The sequence below is a fragment of the Cyprinus carpio genome, chromosome B3, assembly GCF_018340385.1.
Source record: "Cyprinus carpio isolate SPL01 chromosome B3, ASM1834038v1, whole genome shotgun sequence".
NCBI lineage: Eukaryota > Metazoa > Chordata > Actinopteri > Cypriniformes > Cyprinidae > Cyprinus > Cyprinus carpio.
In genome coordinates, this window is record NC_056599.1 from 4,320,329 (window position 1) to 4,343,618 (window position 23,290).

Sequence of the window (23,290 nt, forward strand, 5' to 3'; positions counted from 1 at the left end):
ATTGGAAAAATTGTTAATAGACTGGAACATTTTATGGAGAAGCATGAATTGCTAGTTGATTGTCAGTATGGATTTAGTAACAGATCTACATCCATGGCATTAATGAAGACATTACTAGTAGATAAAAAGAAATATGCAGTGGGAGTATTTATAGCTAAAAATAAAAATAAAAACTTTTGATGAAATTGGTCACAGTTTATTAATTAATAATTTGGAAAAGGTATGGTATAAGAGAGGTTGTACTATATTGGATGAAAAGTTGCATACGTAAAAGACTTCGATTTGTACAAATAGGGGAATATAGATCAGAGTGTTTAGATATCACTTGTGGAGTCCCACAGGGGTTATATATAATTTATATAACAATTAATAATACAAAACGAACGTTTGGTGGAGGTGACGTATTTCCGCTCGAGTGGAATCACTCGGTGTGCGCATGCGCGAGAAAGTGAGCGGAGTTCGCGAGGAGAGAGAGTTATACGGTGAGTGCGAGTCCTCTTCTCTATTATTTGCTAATTAATTTGTAAACTGTACTCAAGGATTCATGCAGCATAGGTAACCTGTGTCAACGAATCAGATTGTATATGGTTTTGTAAGCGTTATATTAATGACAAATGTGAGAGAGTTTTGAGAGTTGCACAGGACACAGTTTGAGTGAGAGGAGAGACACGTTGTAAGCGCGCGCACTCGCTCGGGGCAAGAGCAGCGTGTATCTGAGCACGCGCGTCCGGTTTTGCGCGAGAGCGGAGAGAGCTTTCGTGCTACAATAATGCGCTCTCGACATTTGTCATCAAAATATTAAGGAATATTATTGTGTGGAATAGGCCTACAGCCACTTAAGTGTCTTAAGTGATTCTCTTTCAGTTGTAAGGGGTACGAGAAGGATATATATCGTATAATAAACCTGGCATTGTGACTGACTTTGGAGTTATTGTTCCTCTTTTGTAAGTCGTTTCGGATAAAAGCTTCTTCTAAATGCATAGGCTATGTAACCTAAATGTATAATAATAAGAATAAAATAATAGTTATTATTTTGATTTATAGGCTAAATAATTGAGTGCACTTAAGACAGTAAAATGTTTGTAATAAATAATTAATGAATGCTTTATTTTTAAATAACTTTTTACAGTTTTGGAAATGTTTTTGTGTTTGGCTTTGGGCGATTTGGTAAAACAAAAAACAACCTCGATTCTTTCAGAACGTTTGACCGATTCTCTGTTTTATTTTTTTAATGATTTTTAATGTGACTACAACATGGTTGGTGAATGGAGTTCTGAGAAATCCACGTATTCAAATGTGTCTTACTCATAATGATAAGTCTCAGTTATAATAATAAGTTTCATTTGTATAAATATTCAAAAATGTCTTATTCAAACTTTGTGGAATATCCTTATATGTAATTTATGTACTAACTGAAATTAACAGAGGTATCAGAGGTATGGAAAAGTATTTCTAACTGTGTAGTCAGCTGAGTCTGTTTCATACGTGGAAGTTATTAATATAATGTATAGCATGGGTTTGTATCCAACAATCAGTAGACCCAGTAGAATCACATCTCATAGTGCCACATTAATTCATAATATATTTATAAATAGTATGGATGACAATATAGAGCGTGGACTATTATATAATGACATTAGTGATCATTTACCTGTTTTTATTGTTTATCATTGTAAGAATAGAAAACCTAATGATATTAGTTATATCACATCATACAAATGAGCAAGAACGGTAGAAAACATAAATGAGTTCAAGAGTGAATTAATGGAACAAAATTGGAATATAGTATATGAAGAGACATTGATAAAGCATATAATGTATTTCTAAATATTTTTACATCATTGTATGATAAGAACTTTCCTGTAAAACAATATAGAAGGAAGCATAGTAGTCAAACAAATAGTCAATGGATCACAAAAGGTTTATTAAATGCCTGTAAGAAGAAAAACACACTTTATAGACATTTTATTAAATACCGCACCCAAGAAGCTGAGAATAAATATAAAAAAGTATAAGAATAAATTAATTAGTATTATGAGGAGGTGTAAAAAAGAATATTATAATAAAATATTAGAGATGAATAAAAATAATATGAAAGGTTTATGGAACATTCTAAATGGTATAATTAGAAATGATACAAAAAATATAAATATAAGTTATCCGGATTATTTTGTTGATAATGATAAGATAATAAAAAACAAAGAAGATGTGGTTAATGGTTTCAATAATTTTTTTGTAAATGTGGGACCAAATTTAGCAAAAATAATAAAGGATTCAGAAACTACAGCAGGGGTGGTGGAGGATCTTTGGGATAGAAACCCAAGCTCTATTTTTCTAAGAGAAGTGGAAAGGAACGAGATAGTAGACATTGTAAGAAAGTGCAAAAATAAATCTTCTGTGGACTGGAATAATATTGATATGAGTTTAGTAAAAAAAGTGATTGAAGAAATTTCAGAACCATTAACTCATATTGCTAATTTGTCTTTTCATCTGGGTAAATTTTCAGCCAAAATGAAAGTAGCGAAAGTAATACCATTATATAAAACAGGAGATAAACACCTTTTCACAAATGACAGGCCCGTTTCTATACTTCCAAGCAGGAAACAATTTGTGGAAATTGGTGATCAAAAATCTGTATGTATGGATATAACTTGTGGAGTACCTCAGGGATCGGTCCTTGGCCCAAAACTCTTCATAATGTATATTAATGATATTTGTAGATTATCAAATATATTCAAATTTATCTTGTTTGCTGATGATACAAATATTTTTTGTTCAGGGGATAACTTACAGCAGCTTTCGAATGCAATAGCAAATGAAATGATTAAATTAAAACACTGGCTTGATGTAAATAAATTATCACTAAATATAGCTAAAACAAAGATTATGTTATTTGGAAATTATATTAAACCTGAAATAGAATTGAAAATTAATAATATTAGTATAGAAAGAGTTTACGAAAATAAATTTCTTGGTGTTATTTTAGACCACAAAATTAGCTGGAAACCACATATAAAACACATTGAAGCAAAACTGGCAAAGACTATAGCAATATTAAATAAATCAAGATATATTTTCGTTATGCACATTACAAAAGAGAGCAATCAGAATTATAAATAATGTAGGATATCTTGAACACACAAATTCACTCTTCTTGAAATCATATATACTAAAGTTTATTGATTTGGTTAAGTTTAAAACGGTACAAGTCATGTTTAAAGCAAGAAATAATTTACTTCCGGGAAATATACAAAAAATGTTTATGGAGAGGCAGGGTGGGTATAATTTGAGAGATGAATTAAACTTTAAAAAGCTCAATATAAGAACTACTCTGAAAAGTATGTGCATCACTATATGTGGGGTGAGGTTGTGGAATAAGTTGGAACAGGTGTTAAAATACTGTACAAACTTTAAACAGTTTAAAATGTTGTATAAAATTGAGTTACTAAAAGGTTATGAGGTGGAACAAGAATAATGAGGGTGGGTTAAAAGATTGATTATAAGATATTTTTTGTAATTTTTTATTTATTTAATGTATTTGTTTAATGGTTGTTGTGCAATAAGGATATGTTGTATGTTGTTGGATAATTCATATATGATGGAATTTTGTATGGTTATATAAGGGGTGGGAAAATAACAAGCTTTTTGCTTCAGCCCAGCCGCAGACTAGATTGTTTTTGAAGGTCATGATGTATTGTTAATTATAGTCCCTCTATGTTTTAGATGACGACTTCAGTTTTGAACAATTGTTTACTTTGAAGCTACAGGTTATATAAGAAAGCCTTATGCACCCTCCAGACACGACTCTCTCTATCCTTCAAGCTTTCACTTCTTTTTTATTTGGCTTCACTTGAAAACTCCTAGACTCAGACTTAGAACTTTTACAGGTTTTTATTCAATTCAGATACCTTTTTGATTCAGACAGAATAATTGTTTATGTTTGGTTAAAATTTTTATTAATGTTTTTATTAATACTAGATGGGTTCAATCTGTCATTAATGGATTGTTACTAACAATGTACTAACAGTTGATTTGTATTTTTCAATATCTGAAGATGGTTATTATTACTGAGAGTTTTGTTTCCAAGTTATGATTTGTAGTTTCTGTTCTCTATATTCTTGATGCAGCCAGCCTCTAGCGGCCAGTTGATGAATTACAGTTTAAGTCACTTCCGTATGGACTTGCGTGCATGTAATTACGTAGTAGAAAACATCACGGTTTCCCTTCACTATTGGTATCACGCATGTAATACTTTACAGCCAGGCGGCACAACTGGCGGCATATTTTTGTAGGTTACATTGTGTTTTTCATTTAACAGTTCACGGCGGGTCTATTGTGATGTTTTTTTAAATGTAGCTTACGCCATGCATTACGATGTGTTCATGTGGTTGCCAATCCAAAATAAAGGAGTTGTTACATAAACATAAACGATTTTGGTTACATGTAGAATAAAGTCTGAGTCTTTCTGTCACTGCAAACCTTCAGTTTCCTGCATACTCCCCTTTGCGATTCATTGCTGTATGGCATTAGGCTTACTTAGCTTGTTTCGATCTGAGGTCAGTAGTATTGTCAAAGACGATTTGTTGATGTTTTTTTATTAAAAGCCGCTAATATTAGTTAACTTCAAGTTGAGTCATTTTGTATTAGTATGAGTCTATATAGGCTAACATATCTATCTATACTCAAAGTGTTCTTAAGTACAATACTCAAGTAAATGTAATTCACTACTGTCCACCTTTGTATTTCTTCCCACCAGAGTCCAGTTCAGCTCAGTTGAGTCTTTGCCGCTGTGGAACTTCTTAATACAGGATCAGGAACAAAATAAAATAATAACTTTACTCTTAATAAATTACTCACTTGTTTAATGACTTGTTTAAAAGATTTTAAATGCATCACCATAAGAAATGGTTTCGCTTTATTTAAACAATATCTCATAATCAAATAATAAGAAAAAGTAAATCGTGTAAAGTCTTCACCCCGAGATGCGGCAAGGAATGTGTTCAAACCATAACATTATATGGTCACAAAAACAACACGTCATTTTTTCCGGATGCCTTTTTTGGTGAAAAACACTCACACATCCGCATGCATGCACTCATAGACAGGTTGCTATGGATACAGGAAGTATGACATTTCCTTTTGTAGCAACCTATATTAGAAAACATTCATATGAATAATTGCTGCATTTTTCTTTCATTAAAGCAATTAATCGATCTCTAGTTTTAATCCAAACAATTACAACATCGTAAAGGCGTAGGCTAAGCAAATAACTATTTTTAAATTGCATAGCATCATTTATTTTATAATAGGATAAAACATAATACAATACAGCATTTAGAAAGAAAGTCCATACTGCAACGTAGTTGCAAAATGCACTTCCTTGCACAATCATCATTCAGCTTGCAAAAAGAAGGCATACGTGACAGTTTCAACTACAAATTTTAACTTCATGCATTTCTTATTACTGCCTTTTAAGGTTCCTATCTAACAAATTGTATATCTCACGGTTACCTTTTAAGGCTTTTCTGTTTTTGTATCAGAAGTTTGCAATCTCAAAGCTTTGATATAATTTGCAAGAGATTGCAACTCCAAAATAGTTAACCAATTCAATAATTTCTTTAAGCATCCTCATCATCTTTTTGTTCAAGTCCTCTTGTTTTCGCATAAGTTGAATTATCCTTCTTATCCTAAAGACAATTTCCTGCTGCTCCATCAGTTGATCTTCTTTTCTGTTTTTCTCGACGTTTGTCTTTGTTCTTTTGTTGTTTGACTTCTTTGCTCCAGCTCCTTTGTATTTTTAATTTACCTGGTTCATTATTACAGTAACCCAGTGACAAACAATTGTGAATATTGGAAGTGGGAAACCTCCTTTCTAAATTTGCAGATCCAACAGATCCGACGACAACACACACTAACAAACTGTATATGGGTGACTGTGCACCCAACGTCCAGTTGATGGTGTCTCTGCAAATAATCATGAATGTTTCCATGTCCTGGATATTTTAAATACACGGGTAATGTGTCCCGGCAATTGTTCCCGGGTCACTAGATTTTGCCCCTTTCACACTGCAAGTGATTACCCGGAATATGTGTGTGGGTTCACACACAACCCATAAAATTTCTGTAAAGACACGTGACATCAGGATGTTATGTGTAATGTATGAGTGGAAAACGCTAGGCACGTTAACTTTCACTTAAACTGGCAAACGATCTCAGCTTCAGCGCGGATAGTGAGGAGCTAACTGATCTCTGCTTCATTACAGTTAGCACATATATATTTTTTTGTTGCGAACGCTGATCTGCCTTCAAAACACCTGGTAAAAAAATCGCGCGATAATGGCATCATCACTTTGACACACCCTTTACGGCATTAGTTCTGGCTTTTGTTCACACAGCGCTCGTTCCGGGACTGAACTAGGTCCCCAACCTGGGATAAATCCCGGAATCAATCCTGGGACGTGTTTGTGTTCACACTGAAGGCAACCCGGCAATGTTCCGGTAATTTTCCAGGTCCAACATGCAGTTTGAAAGGGGCTATAGAGAATCTTGTCAAGAAGAAGATGAGAAAAAAAGAGACCAAACAGTGCAGATGAGCTGAAGGCCACTGTCAAAGAAACCTGGGCTTCCATACCACCTCAGCAGTGCCACAAACTGATCACCTCCATGCCACGCCGAATTGAGGCAGTAATTAAAGCAAAAGGAGCCCCTACCAAGTATTGAGTACATGTACAGTAAATGAACATATTTTCCAGAAGACCAACAATTCACTAAAAATGTTTTTTTCTTATGAAGTATTATAATTTGTTGAGGTTAAATGTGAGCCAAATCATCACAATTAAAAGAACCAAAGACTTAAACTACTTCAGTCTGTGTGCATTGAATTTAATACACAAGTTTTTGATTTACTGGAATAAATGAACTTTTCCACAACATTCTATTTCATTGACATGCACCTGTAACAGAGTATTTGGAAAAATTTGAGGAGTTTACTCTCTTTTGTGAGATACTGTAATGCAAATTTATGTGTAAGTCCTCGAGGTAAATACAAATACTTACCTGTCTCCTGGCTACCTCCTCTACCAGCCTGAAGCACGCTTTCCCAATCTGAAAGCACAGAACATTTTGCATAATTGCGATAAAGGCATTAGAACCATCCAAACTCTTTACCACAGTATCCACTTACATTGCTCTCCACCTCCTCATCTAGCCCCAGGCTCCAAAAGTCCTCCCTTTGAAGACACATTGGGCCATCCAGAATTGTTTATTTATGTCAGGAATGAGCAATCATGCATTTATTATTTGAAGCACACCAACAAGCTGTGCATGTGAACTATCTAGTTTAGTTTGGCACTCACCAGTTGTTCTGGCTGGGGCCCAACCTCTTGGACCACAGTGGACCTTTACATTTACATTTAATCATTTAGCAGACGCTTTTATCCAAAGCGACTTACAAATGAGAACAATAGAAGCAATCAGATCAACAAGAGAACAACAACAGTATACAAGTGCCATGACAAGTCTCAGTTAGTCTAGCACAGAACCCGTAGCCAAGGTTTTTTTTTTTTCTTCCAAGAATAGGATAGACAAGAAAAGGTAAGTGCTAATATTAGTTGGTCAAGTGCTGGCGAACCTTTATTGGCATACTGGTGGTCCACCAGTCTAATGTCATCTGCATCGTTTTGGCTTCCCTCAGATTCATGGCTATGGTCTACACAACAGGAAAGTAAATACTAATCGTCATTGTCAAGTGTCATGCTTATATCTGCTATGTCAACAAGTAGGAATATTACAATACCCTGTGGCCGAAAGTAGGGCCTCAACTGTGAAACATTAACTTTCTGTATTTTCCTTGACATAGCCACACTTGCCACACCCTTCTCTGTCAGGGATGTGAGGGTGAATGGCCCTTGGTGGAGATCCTGTAAACAATTTCCCTTCTTCACCTTCTTTTTGGGCTCCCCACTTAGGACCTCGTCCCCTGCCTTGACTGAGCACTGGCGAACCCCTTTCCTTTGCCTCAAAAGCCTTTTTTTTTTTTCCCCTGTGCCTTTTCAATGTTTTTCCGTACCTTAAATATAAGAATATATTAATTACTATGCAAACTTCTTATTCGAATTGAATCCACACAACTCTGAACAAAACCGTTTTATTGAGGGCCTTGATTCCAGCTAGTTTTAGCTCCAGCTCCCCCTCTGGGTCCGCCAATTCAAAGGCGGTGTCTGTCTCACAGGCATTTAATGCCTGTGGTAGAGGGGGGTGCCTATTGTACATTAAAAAGTATGGGCTGTACTTGGTAGATCTCTAGTTTGAAACAAAATGTTTTGTTAGATTGCATTAGTTTATTCCATAAACTATGGCCTGCAGGTGGATGTCCCAATCATCCTGGTGCTGATTAACATATTTTCTGAGAGTCCTCTTCACATTTTGATTAGTTCTCTCATCTTTCAACATAGAAAGGAATTACTACATGCACTTTAGTATACATTGGCTAAAGTTGACTTTACTGTTTTGCGGGATGTCATGTTGGCACACTTACTTGGCCGTTTGACTGGGGATGGTATGCACTTGTGATGGCATGTTTGATGTACAGCACCGCAAATATGTGTGCATTAAGCTGTAGATAATTCAGACACATTTATTTTAAATATTTATTGGTCCCAAAAATGACCAATGACCACTTAAAACAGTGTGATTTGTGATGATGTCATATGACCTGTGTGAAGGGGGTGAAGGGAAAGGGTAATCAGGACACATACCTCATTAACAAATGCACGGCCCCTGTCAGTGATGATTTTCCGGACCATACCAAATGTGTAGAGCTTTGACACAAGTGCCTCAGCCACCTCAGTGCTGGAGCCACACTTCAAAGGCTCAGCATGAGTGGCTCAGCCACCTCGGTCTATCACAGGCTCAGCGTATTGATAGTCTTTCACGTTTCTTTTCATTGGACCAATGAGGTCCACACCGTCCACCTCCCATGGCTCTTTCACCTGTGGAGATATGTAATATTACCACATCACCTTATACATAACTTGTTGCTTCAAGCTCTACCTTAATAGGGTGAAGGACAGGAGACACAGTCTTTATGGGGTCATTCTTTTGGCATCTGTGACAGCTTTTGACCTGATGGATACATTTATTATTTAGACCAAATAATTTCCTGTGCCAGGGTTGTTGTGGCACTCCTCCAGGACAGCCCGCCTCTGCTCCTCAGACAGCACAACCAGCCTCATGAATTATACACTGGGGCCAGTGAGGAATAGTTTGCCTTCTGTGATAGACAAACAATGTTTAAGTAATGATTTTGCTGCTTTGTTTGGTATTACAATACAGCACTTATGTGCACATGTGTCTTTGTTCAGGAATGCAAACACACGTGTGATGAAAAAATGTTGGCGGTTACTATGTCTGACTAGATGAAACGTCGTTACTGACAGGCTCACACGTGTTAACTAAAACAATGCTAATATTATTTCAAATACCCACACTCACTTACCTCTTATAATGAAGTTTGCAGCCATTCTTGAGACCTTCTTCTTCGATGCTGCATCCACCAACCCGTCAACCAAATATCGCCTAATGGCAGCGTTAAAAGGCAAACTTCTCTTTTCTTTTGCTGCACTCAATTTTTTTTGCTGTGAGTGAATGAAAGTCTCGCAGTACAAAGCGTGGAACAGATCATGCAGAATTGTAAATCGTCACAAAACAGAATTATTATTTGCGCATGCACATTTTCTACTACATCATTATGCACATGTGTGGATGGATCGTGCAGGCATCCAGGATTGTGTACTGACATTCTGTTTTAGCTGAAAATACGTCACTGCACTGAAATAAATTCGGCAACAACTACTGGTTCACGTGGACTTGAAACAAATCACTTGTTAAATAACGTTAGTTAATGTTCTGTAAAGACAACAGCGGCTTTCAGCCTGTCACTGGAAATATCAGACATACAGTCATAGTTACAGGTTTTTTTTTATTAATTTGTGCTGCTTTTCCATAGTTTTTTTTTTTCTGTGTTAACATTACGTTAATGTTAATCATGTGTGCTGACATGCGGTTGAATTGTTCTTCTCTCTTTACTGTTTTCATTGCCATATTTTCAAAGTGTCTAATTCTAACTAATGTTTCTATTTAAAATCGTGATTACTCATTTTATAAAAAAATCAATAGTGGAGATTTCTTAACATGAAGACTTATTTTGGTGATTTTATTAAACTTAGCTTTTTCCCCCAGAGTTAGATGCAAGCTTCACTGTTAATATTATCATCAAACAATTAGGCCTATTATAACATTGCAATCAGTTAGAGAGTGAACGAATGACAACATAACCGGTATTTATGTATTTATTTTTTGCTTTTTTCCTTGTTTTTTTTTATTATTATTTTTTTTAAATTATTTTAGAAAATTCAGGACATTTTCTATTCTTCTCCTTTTTATCGATTAAAAAACAAGAACAAACATACACATTACAACTACACATAATATACAAATACAACAAACAGTGCTTTATTTTCAGGTACAACAGGTGTATTTAGCAGCAGCATTCAAGAAATTGAATGAACAAATATAAAAATAACCGTTTTAATGACCTTAAGTAAAGATTAGTGAGTACAAGTTAAGTTTCTGTTTGAAACCGGGTTCGCTGAATTTCTTTATATCTAACGGGTATACTGTTATAAACAACTTTCTAAGCGCATGCGCTCTCATAGCTCATACAGAGTGGCGCTTCACAAGCAGCACAGCTCTAATAAGGTGTCAATTCTCGGTTACCAATATCATAATTACGTTCGACAGGGGACAATCGGTAGGAAAAAAAAAACGCGCAAGGGTGCATCTTGTTGTCTAAGGGAGAACGCTGGGATAACACTGCACCTACCCCCACCTCTGACGCGTCGACCTCCACCACAAACTGACGTGATGGATCAGGGGTAATTAAGATGGGGGCCGAAACGAAGCAACCCTTCAGTTTGGCAAACACAGCCTCGGCTGTGTCTAACCACCTGAACGTAGTTCTGTGGGAGGTCAAGGCGGTTAGAGGTGCAGCTAGTTGGCTGAAGTTGCAAATAAAACGGTAAAGAAGTTGGCGAACCCCAGAAACCTCTGTAGGGCCTTACGGGAATCTGGACTTGGCCACTCTACCAAAGCCTTAACCTTCTTGGGATCCATACGCATTCCCTCAGTCGACACGATGTATCCAAGAAAAGGAACAGACTGTGCATGAAAAACGCATTTCTCCACCTTGACAAAAAGCCCATTCTCTAGCAACCTCTGAAGCACTTGTCAGACGTGCTGCATGTGTTCCTGGAGAGAAGAGGAAAAAAATCAATATGTCATCCAGGTAGACATATATGTATTGATTGACCATATCTCACAGCACGTCGTTGACGAATGCCTGGAAGACCGCTGGGGAGTTGGACAGCCCGAAGGGCATGACCAAGTATTCAAGTGCCCCCTTGGGGGTGTTAAAAGCGGTCTTCCATTCATCCCCCTCCCTAATATGGACCAAATGATACGCATTACGTAAGTCCAATTTCGTGAAGATCGACGCTCCCTGCAACCTCTCGAAGGCTGAAGACATCAACGGCAAGGGATAAGTATTCTTTATCGTGATGCTGTTCAGTCCCCGGTAGTCAATACAAGGTCGCAGAGACCCGTCTTTCTTCCCCACATAAAAGAACCCCGCCCCCGCTGGAGAAGAGGAAGGGCGGATGAACCCCGAAGCTAGAGAATCAGAAATATATTTCTCCATAGCCTCTTTCTGGAACAGAAAGTGAATATAATTTGCCTTTAGGTGGAGACTTACCTGACAGTAAATCTATGGCACAGTCATAGGGACGATGCGGAGGGAGAGAAGCAGCATGAGACTTACTGAACACTTCCTTCAGGTTGAGGTACTTCGTGGGCACGTTAGACAAATCCACTGCTTCCTCCTGAAACACAGACATAGAAACAGACGGACAAGCAGACACTAGACAAGACTCGTGACACTTATTACTCCAGGCCAAGATGGAACGAAGTTGCCAGTCCACTTTGACGGACAAGCCGGAGGAGCCAGGGGTGACCAAGAACTATGGGTGCAAGGGGAGTGTCTAGTATATAGAAGGAGGTGATCTCAGAGTGGTTGCCTGATGTGATGAGGGTAATGTCTCCAGTGGTGAGTGAGATGACAGGCAGTCTTTGTCCATTGAGGGCGTAAACCGTGATCTGGTTTATGCCTACCTGCATGGGCTCGTGATCGTAGAGGGGGCTGGCTGCGTCCCCGCCGCTGACCCGGGTACCAGTAGGAGCTCTCGGTGTAAGATTGGGTAGGTTACGTCGTTCTACTCGTGTTAGTCGTGCATCTACCCTTAGTGCCAACTCTATGAGTCCGTTGGCATAGATCTCCTTCTGGACGTGGTCAGCAAGTCCATGCAGGAACATGTCCCACTGCGCCTCCTCGTTCCATTGACACTCCACCACCAAGGTAAGGAACTCGATCAAGAAATCCGACACTGATCCCTCTCCTTGCCGTAGTTCAGCTAGCTTCCTAGCCGCCTCTCTCCCGGCGATGACCCGATCGAACAGCTTAGGGAATAATTTAAAGACTAGTATGGGGTACTCGCTGCTTCCATGTGGGTCATAGGACATAAACGACAGGAAGCAAGTTGCAAGTAATAGATTTATTCAGAACGTAACGTCAGGCTGGGTTGGTGGTGGGTGGCGCAGGGACCTCGATGACAGCACAGACCAGTGAGAAGGTGAGTTGAGTGCATTGGTAAATGATGATGAGGGATCCGAGAGACGAGGGTGTAATCCACAGAAACCGAACAGGAACGAAGACACAAAGAGGAATGCTTGAGCGGATGAGACACAGACATGAAGCACGGAGGACCTCAACGATCTGACAAACAAGAGACGAAAGACAGGGCATTAAGTAGGCTGTTGGAATGAGCTGCAGCTGCCGCTGATCACGATGATCAGCGGTAATGCCCACATGAAACAATCAACATGACATAACCTGAGACGAGCAGGAAACAGCGCATTCATGAACCGTGACAGAGTGCACATAAATAAACGTAGAGTCTTTACAGATTGAAAAGATGTATTACTCTTATCTGTATAAGTATTTTAAATGTGAATGCACCGGTGCCTCCATCTGTCCTGCAGTGAGCGGCCGAGGATGGGGTACTCGCTGCTTCCATGTGGGTCATTATATGGTGCTGGTTTCTCTAGGTTAACATTATTGATTATAGATTGATTATATTGATATAGATTGAGCGGATATGTGAAGTTTTTCTGTGACTAATAAAATGTTGATTAATCAAGCCTTTTCTGGTCAACTAATGACTATTAGTGGGCAGCCCTAGTAGTAACGCTAACTATACCATGGTGCTGTGGCAGAAATAGTAGAATGTTGTTACATCATTCATTTCAGGGTTTATACAACCTTTTGAGAGAAGAATTCAAACAATTTTCAATGACTTTCAAGCATTTTTTACACAATTTCAAGCATTTCCAGCACTTCATAGCCCCAAAATGATTCAATCTGAATGTAATTCTTAATGGGATGACCAAAAAATCATCATGTAATCATGTAAAATGAAAAAAATACAAAAAAAAAATAAATAAATTACCATTATAACCAGTAGATGGAAGCAGAGTAGCACTTATTGGCTTATTAGTCATTAATTTATACTTTTTTCTTTATATTTTGAAATTATAAAATCAATATGATAAAATATTATATAAAATATCAAATCATCAAGAAATCAGATTTTGTCAGTTTTGCACTGAAGTCTCAAAAAGCGACTAAATCACATAATCACTGAAGTTGTTTGTCAGTTCCATATAATACAATAGAAGAATAATGGCACATTTAATAAGAATACAGTATATGCATTTTCTACATAAAAATAGATTTCGAACGTTACTGTTATAATAAATTTTGTAAGCTTCCCAACTCAGGGTTTAGTGCTTATTGCCAAATGTGTATAAACAAGAAATATGTATGTATATATTTTTCCTTACACTTTGTTCCGCAGACATTTTATCTTTATCTCTATCTTTCTGTCGCTCGGCTCGCTAATGTTCATTCTGTGCACTGAACGTTCTCTCCTCCACATCATGAGTAGACACGCCCCTTACTGCTGATTGGCTACAAGTTTGTTTTGCTAGTTGGCCCGAATCAGTTTTCTAAAGCATTTTTGAAAAATCGCTTAGCCCAACTTTAAGTCTATTTATTAAAGCATTTGTCAGTAATAGAGTTAAAATGCTGAAAATATGTGAAAGATTGCATTGCAGGGGCTACAGTGCTCTTAGTAAAAATAGTAAAGCCCGACCGTTATATAATTTAGCTGATTTTATCGGCCGATATGAGCCTGTTGCAGATAAATCGGCATACATGCTGCCGATATGAACTTTTTTTTTTTACAGAACATAAAATGCTTTCTAAATGGTGTAATTATGTCGTAATTTCATTCCAGTGTTTGCTACTGGCAACCTGGATCAAACGCTTTAAAGCAAGACATTGACTGAGCAAAGCCAGAGAAGAGCAGAAGCAGGAGATGAAGTGATGATGATAAAAAGGAGCAAAGTTTATTGAAAAATCTTAGTTGCATATTTTTCAATCCTCACACTTTATCTGACCAATAGACATACAACAAGTAGTGTTTTACCAAACTGCTTCATAATAACATCCCACACACCTTGGTTTCCATAAACATTCTGTTATCTCTTATTCATACAGACCAAACAGTTAATGAAACCTCACAATAATTAGATTAAACAATGAAAATAATAATATAAAACAAAACATTATAAAGTAATAAATCAATAAATTATCAAATAATAAAATGCTATAAATGGTGAATGATAATACAAAAACTAAATTACATAAATGAGTAATGATTAGAAATTAGTAAATGAATTAATGATTATAAATTAATAAATGAATAAAAATAAAAACATAACACAAACATACGGTTGCTCTCTTGATGCAACACACAGTTTGTATTTGAGGATCCTCAGATCCTTCATATGTTGATCAAACATATTTAATAGTTGTCCTTATAGAAACATGAGGTTTGTGCCTGTAATATTTAAAAACTAATAATTTGAAGATCAGTGTAACTCATTCATTGAAAAGATGTATAATTTAGAAAATTGCATCAAAATGGTCAAAATTATGTAATGCAATTGTCGACTTTCTGCTGTTATATCAGGGTTCATCTTTATGTCCTTCCACTTTATTATGTCCTTCCATTTTTCTTTTCTTTTTTTTTTTTTTTAATGAGTTACTAACAAATGCACTGTTTTTACTTTTGTTTCAGAGTTGATTAAAGAAAATGTGGGAGACAAATCATGCCAGAAGTGGAGAAAACCCCAAACAGAAAGATTTAAAGAAAAGAAGAGCCAAGAAATCTTTCACCTCCACTCAGTGTGGAAAGAGTTTCACATACAAACATCATCTTGAGCGTCACATGAGAGTTTATACTGGAGAGAAGCAGCACGCATGTGATCAGTGTGATAAAACATTTTTGTGTGCTTCAGACCTGAAGAAACACCTAGTAGTTCATACACAGGAGAAGCCACATTCATGTCATTTGTGTGGAAAGAGTTTTTCACTTCTACAATATTTGAAAAGACATCAGAAAATACATACTGGTGTGAGAGACTACATGTGCTTTGAGTGTGGGAAGACTTTTACTACAGCAAAGTGTTTAAAACTGCACCAGAGGATTCACACTGGAGAAAAACCTTATAAGTGTTCACACTGTGACAAGAGATTTAATCATTCTGGAACACTGAAAACACATGAGATGACCCACACTGGAGAGAAACCGTTCACATGTGATCAGTGCGGGAAGAGATTTTGTAGAGATAGAGTCCTGAAACAGCACATGGTAGTTCATACAAAGGAGAAGCCACATTCATGTCATTTGTGTGGAAATAGGTTTTCACATCGACAAAGTTTGAAAATACATCAGAAAATACATACTGGTGTGAGAGATTACATGTGCTTTGAGTGTGAGAAGACTTTTACTACAGCGGGCAGTTTAAAACAGCATGAGAGGATTCACACTGGAGAGAAACCTTACAAGTGTTCACACTGTGACAAGAGATTCAGAGATTCAAGACACCTGAAAACACACGAGATGATTCACACTGGAGAGAAACCATTCACATGTGATCAGTGCGGGAAGAGATTCACACTAAAAGCACCCCTTACAGACCACATGAGAGTTCATACTGGAGAGAAACCATTCACTTGTGATCAGTGCGGAAAGAGTTTCTCACACTCATCAGACCTTAAGCTACACATGGACATCCACACTGGAGAGAAACCGTACACATGTGATCAGTGCGGGAAAACAATTTTGTGGGCTTCAGTCCTGAAGCAGCACCTGACTGTTCATACAAAGGAGAAACCACATTCATGTCATTTGTGTGGAAAGAGTTTTGCGTGTCCAGAACATTTAAAAGTGCATCAGAAAGTACATACTGCTGTGAGAGAGTACATGTGCTTTGAGTGTGAAAAGACTTTTACTACAGCGGGCAGTTTAAAACAGCATGAGAGGATTCACACTGGAGAGAAACCTTACAAGTGTTCACACTGTGACAAGAGATTCAGTCATTCAGGAAACCTGAAAACACATGAGAGGATTCACACTGGAGAGAAACCTTACAAGTGTTCACACTGTGTCAAGAGATTCATTCGGTCAGGAGACCTGAAAACACATGAGAGGATCCACACTGGAGAGAAACCATACACATGTGATCAGTGCGGGAAGAGTTTTGCAATAAAAGGAAGCTTTACATACCATATGAGAATTCATACGGGAGAGAAACCGTTCACTTGTGACCAGTGCGGACAAAGTTTCAAACACTCATCGACCCTCAAGGTACACATGAACATCCACACTGGAGAGAAACCTTAGAAGTGTTCACAATGTGACAAGAGATTCAGTCGGTCAGAACACCTGAAAACACATGAGAGGATCCACACTGGAGAGAAACCGTATCACTGCACTGCATGTGGGAAGTGTTTCACTGATTCATCTTCTCTACACAGACATACAAAAAACAATCACAATAAGTAGATCATCTTCAGATCTGATGCTGCGTCCTCACCAAATGTGACACAATAATGGATTAAGCAGTGAAATATCATCTGGATAAATCTGTCATAAGTGACAAGACAAAGAAACATTATCTGAAGTTTTCACAGTGAATAAAGTTCATCTTCAAAACCAGCAGATTCAACTGTGATTCAGATCAACTCAAAGGTGGAGTTCATCTCCAAAGAACAATGTCACAAAGTTTTATTCTTGTGTATCATTTTGCTTCATGATATAAGTGACATCATTGTGCTTTCTTATGGGTTTCATATGATGTTCAGTTGTTTCATATTATGTTCAATATGTTTAATAAGCAGGATTGTAAGAATAATAACACCAATACAACCTTACCGATAACCATCTATACTTTTTAATAGGGGAGAGAGATCAAGCTCATTAGTTTTCACTTTTACTTAGCTAATTTTTGTATTTTCTGTTTGTTAGAAAAAGTACAATCCCTTCAAGATGTTTTATCTTATTGAGTGTGAGTGATCTCATCTCTTATCTTACTCCTGGCCTCCCTTTCTTTGCCCTTGTTTCTCTCCTTTCTCCCATCTGTGTTCTCTTTCTCTCTATTCTCTAGTTCTATATCTCTTTACCTCAATGTATACACGCATGCGCAGATGATACATAGAGTTCAATCAGTGAAGAATGGTGGGGGGCCTCTATAGGCCCAGGTTACTGGGTTTAGTTCGTCCTTTACTGAAAGTTGAAGAGTCCCAGTGTCAGTATTATCTTTATATGTCTAGTATTTTCTGATCATATACTTACCTCATCTAACTTGTTGTTTTGGCTCATACTCAACACATATGTTATCTATATATTATTGGTTAAAAGGGCTGTACCACCCTTATTGTATCCTTATATATACCCAGTGTAAGACAATAAAGATTTGAAGTGAAGGTATACTCAGATTTTGTGTCTGTTGTGCATTTAGTAATTTAACACTGTTTAAATGAAGGTGTATTTAGATTTTTTGTCTGTTGTGCATTTAGTAATTTTTTTGTATTTTATTGCCTTTTATTGTCTGCTGATTGTATTTGAATCAGGAAAAAGTAATTTTATAATTTTAGTTTTAATATTTAAAAGCCACAAAGTATTAGAATTGTTTTTTAGTAGGGGTGTAACTGTGCGTTCACACCAGACGCGACTTGCGTGAATAAATCACGCTATTCGCATATGGAAGGCCAAAGGGGTCAAAAACACGCGAATTTTAACGCGTGAAAAATCAGCGTGTTATATACGTGTATTTAACGTGTTTATGCGTGAAGTACACATGAAGTAAATCAGTTTGAATGGGTCAGTGTCATTGGCTGCTGGGGACATACCTGCTAAGGGCATAGTTCATAGGCTAAGTGCTGGTGTTGAGATATTCTTGATAGGCTACCATATAGAATAAATTAAGCTGTTTAACGTAATGTATATGACATAGCAAATTTGTTTTCTTCTGTTTATCTGTTCAATTTTATATTCATGTGTATATCGGTTTAGAATTTCATGTCGTTGTGTTTATTTACTCTGCGTTTTCGGTTTCTATAGAAAACTACACACTAAATACACCCAAAACTAAAAGACTATATTCAATCTGTGTTAATAACTAATAACTGAGTTGTTGTGGTGACAAATAAATAGGTTAATCCCAAATTTCCAACATCTTTTTACCAAGTCTCTTACCGCACACCCTGTGGCGGGTTTCAAACCTAACCAGCAGTTTTCTCAAATGAGACTGTGGTATTAAAGTTCATTTTTTTTCAGTTCCCTACTTTCTTTGCCTTCCTCAAGCACTGACAGAACACAGACTCTGACTGAGCCAGACCAGTTGATATCAAATCTTGTGATCATACATTCATACAAATCATCTGCATGATGAAATGTACAGTACACTCTTAAAAATAAAGGTGCTTCAGAAGGTTCTTGAAGCGATGGCATATAAGAACCATTTTTGATTCCACAAAGAACCATTCAGTCAAAGGTTCTTTAAAGAACTATCTCTTTCTTACCTTTTTTTAATCTGAAGGACCTTCTTTCACCACAAAAAACGTTTTGTGAAACAGAATGGTTCTTCAGATGTTAAAGGTTCTTTATGGAACCATTTAGACAAAAAAGGTTCTTCTATGGCATCGTGAAGCACCTTTATTTTTAAGAGTGTAGGTCAATGTGTTAACATATTCATTACTATTTTAAATCAGAACTAATGTCATTGAAAGCTCAAATGTACAGTAGACCTACAGTACAATAGACTTTCTATACACAAAACCAGCCTCATGTTGTTTTAGAGCTGTAAATGATTGCAATATGTGCAGTCTATTGCTCTTGTGACTCTATAGGGCAGGGGTGTCAAACTCAGTTCCTGGAGGGCCACTGTCCTGAAGATTTGATTAGCTGGATCAAGTGTGTTGGAGCTGGTTGGATTGAAACTCTGCAGGACAGTGGCCCTGTAGGAAATGTGCTGTGAACTGCTATAGGGAATTCTTAAACTTATTGTTGACCGGATAAGTAGTTTTCTAAGTGAAACCTGCTTATATAAAAAAGTGTAAAGTGTTAAATTAGCAATTTAAAAGGGGAGTCAATGCATTGTCACATGTCATCTATTTTATTAAAGCCTTCTTTGCTGGACAAGATAAATGTATGAGACTGTGAATGTATGTCTGTGAACCGCACACAAGTATGTACTGAAAATAAATAAACTGCAACACTATACATTCCATTTGGTGTACAGTTAAGTCACCTAAAAGAATGCAAGTATTTCATGCAAGTATCAGGGAAAGCCCACAAATTTGATCTAAATCTATAAAATCATCAAAAATTTTATTTGAACTGTATAACCATTTTTGTAGTAAAACCATAGAAACCATAAATTGATGATGTCCTTGCAGATAGTAGCCACAGTAACTATTATATTAACATTGTTGAATTGAACAGTGCACCTTCCATGCACTCCACAGCCTCAGATAATATTGCACTATGACTGTGTTAGTGCTGCAGTATACCTCATGTGCTGCTCATTCCAGACATGTTGATCATTTTATCTGGTACTCCTGAATACTGACAATCCATTTGCACTACTTCATATGTGTCAGTTAAAAAATATAAACTACTTTTCTAATAGTAAGTAATAGTTAACTCTGCATTTCAGGCTGGCCCGACTTTTTTACACCTCTAGGGCCAGGCTTCAGGCATATTTTCACATCATAGTTCAGATGCGGTCCGGGCCTCGGGCCTGTTTTAGGCTTTTCCTTATTTTTATATTTTAGACATCCATCAATTAGTGATGAAAAAAAATTGCAGTGCTGGTGGAAACAACACAAGACCGTGCTACTGCGACAGTCAAGATTGGCTCGAATGCACGCAATAGGCTAAAACTTGCCACAAAGCCCCAGCAAAAGTAATTACCATGAATGTGTCGGGGGGAAATAGTAAGGAGATATTTTAATTATTTACCAATAAACTAGTGTTTTCTGAGTTGTGACTTTAAAAAACAAAAAACTTATATTTAACGAACAATAAATGCTCAGTTTTTTCTAAAATAACTTAATAAAAAAAAACGAAATGAAATATAATCCCTTTGCCATTACATACAAAACTTAACTATTTTTAATAGCTAAAACAGTAGCCTATTATAAGCTGATTTGGGAGAAGGGAAAAACACGGGATAATACTATACAATTTTTTGATAAATTCTATATTGTTTGGTTGAAGAATTAATCATTCACATAGTTTTATTTGTAAAAGAAAACACAACCGCTCATTTATCATTTATCTGACAATTATAGCAATAAAGTTTTGACTATATTATTGTATTTATGCCCATGTGTGAGGATAAATGAGCTGTTGTGTTTTCATTTACAAATGAAACTACATGAATGATTAATTCTTCAACAAAACCCTATAGTAGCCTATAATTATGGTCTATTAATTAGCCGAAATAAAATAAAAATTCTTGTAGGCCTATTTTATATTATGCACTTTATGTAACATTTATTCATGATCAACTTAATTTGACAATGTAAAATCAGTCAATAGCATGTAATACAGTCCAGTAGCCAAGACCTGTGGTAAATATAATATTTTAATAATTAAATATTTTGTCAAGTCACCTTTATTTATATAGCGCTTTAAACAAAAAAGATTGCGTCAAAGCACCTGAACAACATTAATTAGGAAAAACAGTTTGTCAATAATGCAAAATGAGAGTTAAAGGCAGTTCATCATTGAATTCAGTGATGTCATCATGCAGCTCAGTTCAGTTTAAATAGTATCTGTGCAATAATTTGCAATCAACGAAGTCAACGATATCGCTGTAAATGATGTTTCCCCAACTAAGCAAGCCAGAGGTGACAGCGGCAAGGAACCAAAAAAACTCCATCGGTGACAGAATGGAGAAAAAAACCTTGGGAGAAACCAGGCTCAGTTGGGGGGCCAGTTCTCCTCTGACCAGACGAAACCAGTAGTTCAATTCCAGGCTGCAGCAAAGTCAGATTGTGCAGAAGAATCATCTGTTTCCTGTGGTCTTGTCCCTGTGGTCGTCTGAGACAAGGTCTTTACAGGGGATCTGTCTCTGGGGCTCTAGTCCTGGTCTCCGCTGTCTTTCAGGGCTGTAGAGGTCCTTTCTAGGTGCTGATCCACCATCTGGGCTGGATACATACTGGATCCGGGTAACTGCAGTGACCCTCTGACTTGGATACAGACTGCATCTGGTGGCTACGGTGACCTCGGAATAAGAGAGAAACAGACTGATATGAGCGTAGATGCCATTCTTCTGATGACGTAACAAGTACATCGGGTGTTATGGGAAGTGTTCCCTGTTCCGGTTTACCTAATTAATACAGCCTAAAAATCCTTTAAAGGATTTGGATATTAGAAGCGTATTAGTGTGCTATGTGTAAGCCAGGTTAAAGAGATGGGTCTTTAATCTAGATTTAACCTGCAAGAGTGTTTCTGCCTCCCAAACAATGTTAGGTAGGTTATTCCAGAGTTTGGGTGCTAAATAGAAGGATCTGCCGCCCGCAGTTGACTTTGATATTCTAGGTATTATCAAATTGCCAGAGTTTTGAGAATGCAGTGGATGTGGAGGACTATGATGTAACAAGAGCTCGTTCAAATACTGAGGTGCTAAACCATTCAGGGCTTTATAAGTAATAAGCAAGATTTTAAAATCTTTACGATGTTTGATAGGGAGCCAGTGCAGTGTTGACAGGGCCGGGCTAATATGATCATACTTCCTGGTTCTAGTAAGAACTCTAGCTGCTGCGTTTTGGACTTAGTTAAATTTTAGTTAGATTTAGATTTTAGTTTGTTTACTAAGCGTGCAGAACAACCACCCAATAAAGCATTACAATAATCTAACCTTGAGGTCATAAACGCATGGATTAACATTTCTGCATTTGACATTGAGAGCATAGGCTGTAATTTAGATATATTTTTTGAGATGGAAAATTGCAGTTTTACAAATGCTAGAAACGTGGCTTTCTAAGGAAAGGTTGCTATCAAATAGTACACCTAGGTTTCTAACTCATGTCGAAGAACTGACAGAGCAGCCATCAAGTCTTAGACAGCGTTCTAGGTTATTACATACAGAGCTTTTAGGTCCTATAATTAACACCTCTGTTTTTTCAGAATTTAGCAGTAAGAAATTACTCGTCATCCGGTTTTTTTTTATATCGACTATGCGTTCCGTTAGTTTTTCAAATTGGTATGTTTCACTGGGCTGCGAATAAATATAGAGCTGAGTATCATCAGCATAAGAGTGAAAGCTAACACCGTGTTCCCCCTGATGATATTTCACCGTGGTTCCTGATGATTTCACCCAAGGCTGTAATGTTAATAGTGATGAGTATTGGGGTTATTAATACTTGAGTTTTGATGTATATGATACCTCTTCATTCACTGCTACATATTGTTGATGGTCATATAAGTACAATTTGAACCATGCTTATCGACTTCCATTAATGCCAACAAAGTGTTCTAGTCTATGCAAAAGAATGTTGTGGTCAATAGTGTCGAACGGAGCACTAAGATCCAATAGCACTAATAGAGAGATACAACCACGATCAGATGATAAGAGCAGGTCATTTGTAACTAAGGAGAGCAGTCTCAGTACTATGATACGGTCTAAATCCTGACTGGAAATCCTCACAGATACCATTTTTCTCTAAGGAAGAATATGATTGTGAGGATACTACCTTTTC

General features: G+C 37.0%; 1 protein-coding gene across 1 annotated transcript; it reads left to right on the plus strand.

Moving 5' to 3' along the window:
* Positions 1 to 375: 375 nt before the first annotated feature.
* On the plus strand, positions 376 to 18,036 carry LOC122136715 (zinc finger protein 271-like). The gene is made up of 2 exons (XM_042721200.1): positions 376 to 482; positions 15,315 to 18,036. Exon 2 carries the CDS (start codon positions 15,330 to 15,332, stop codon positions 16,920 to 16,922), a length of 1,593 nt encoding a protein of 530 aa, XP_042577134.1. The 5' UTR covers positions 376 to 482; positions 15,315 to 15,329; the 3' UTR covers positions 16,923 to 18,036.
* Positions 18,037 to 23,290: the final 5,254 nt, after the last annotated feature.

Coding starts and splice junctions, on each gene's coding strand:
- LOC122136715 (XM_042721200.1), top strand. CDS start 15,330: ATGTGGGAGACAAATCATGCCAGAAGTGGAGAAAACCCCAAACAGAAA.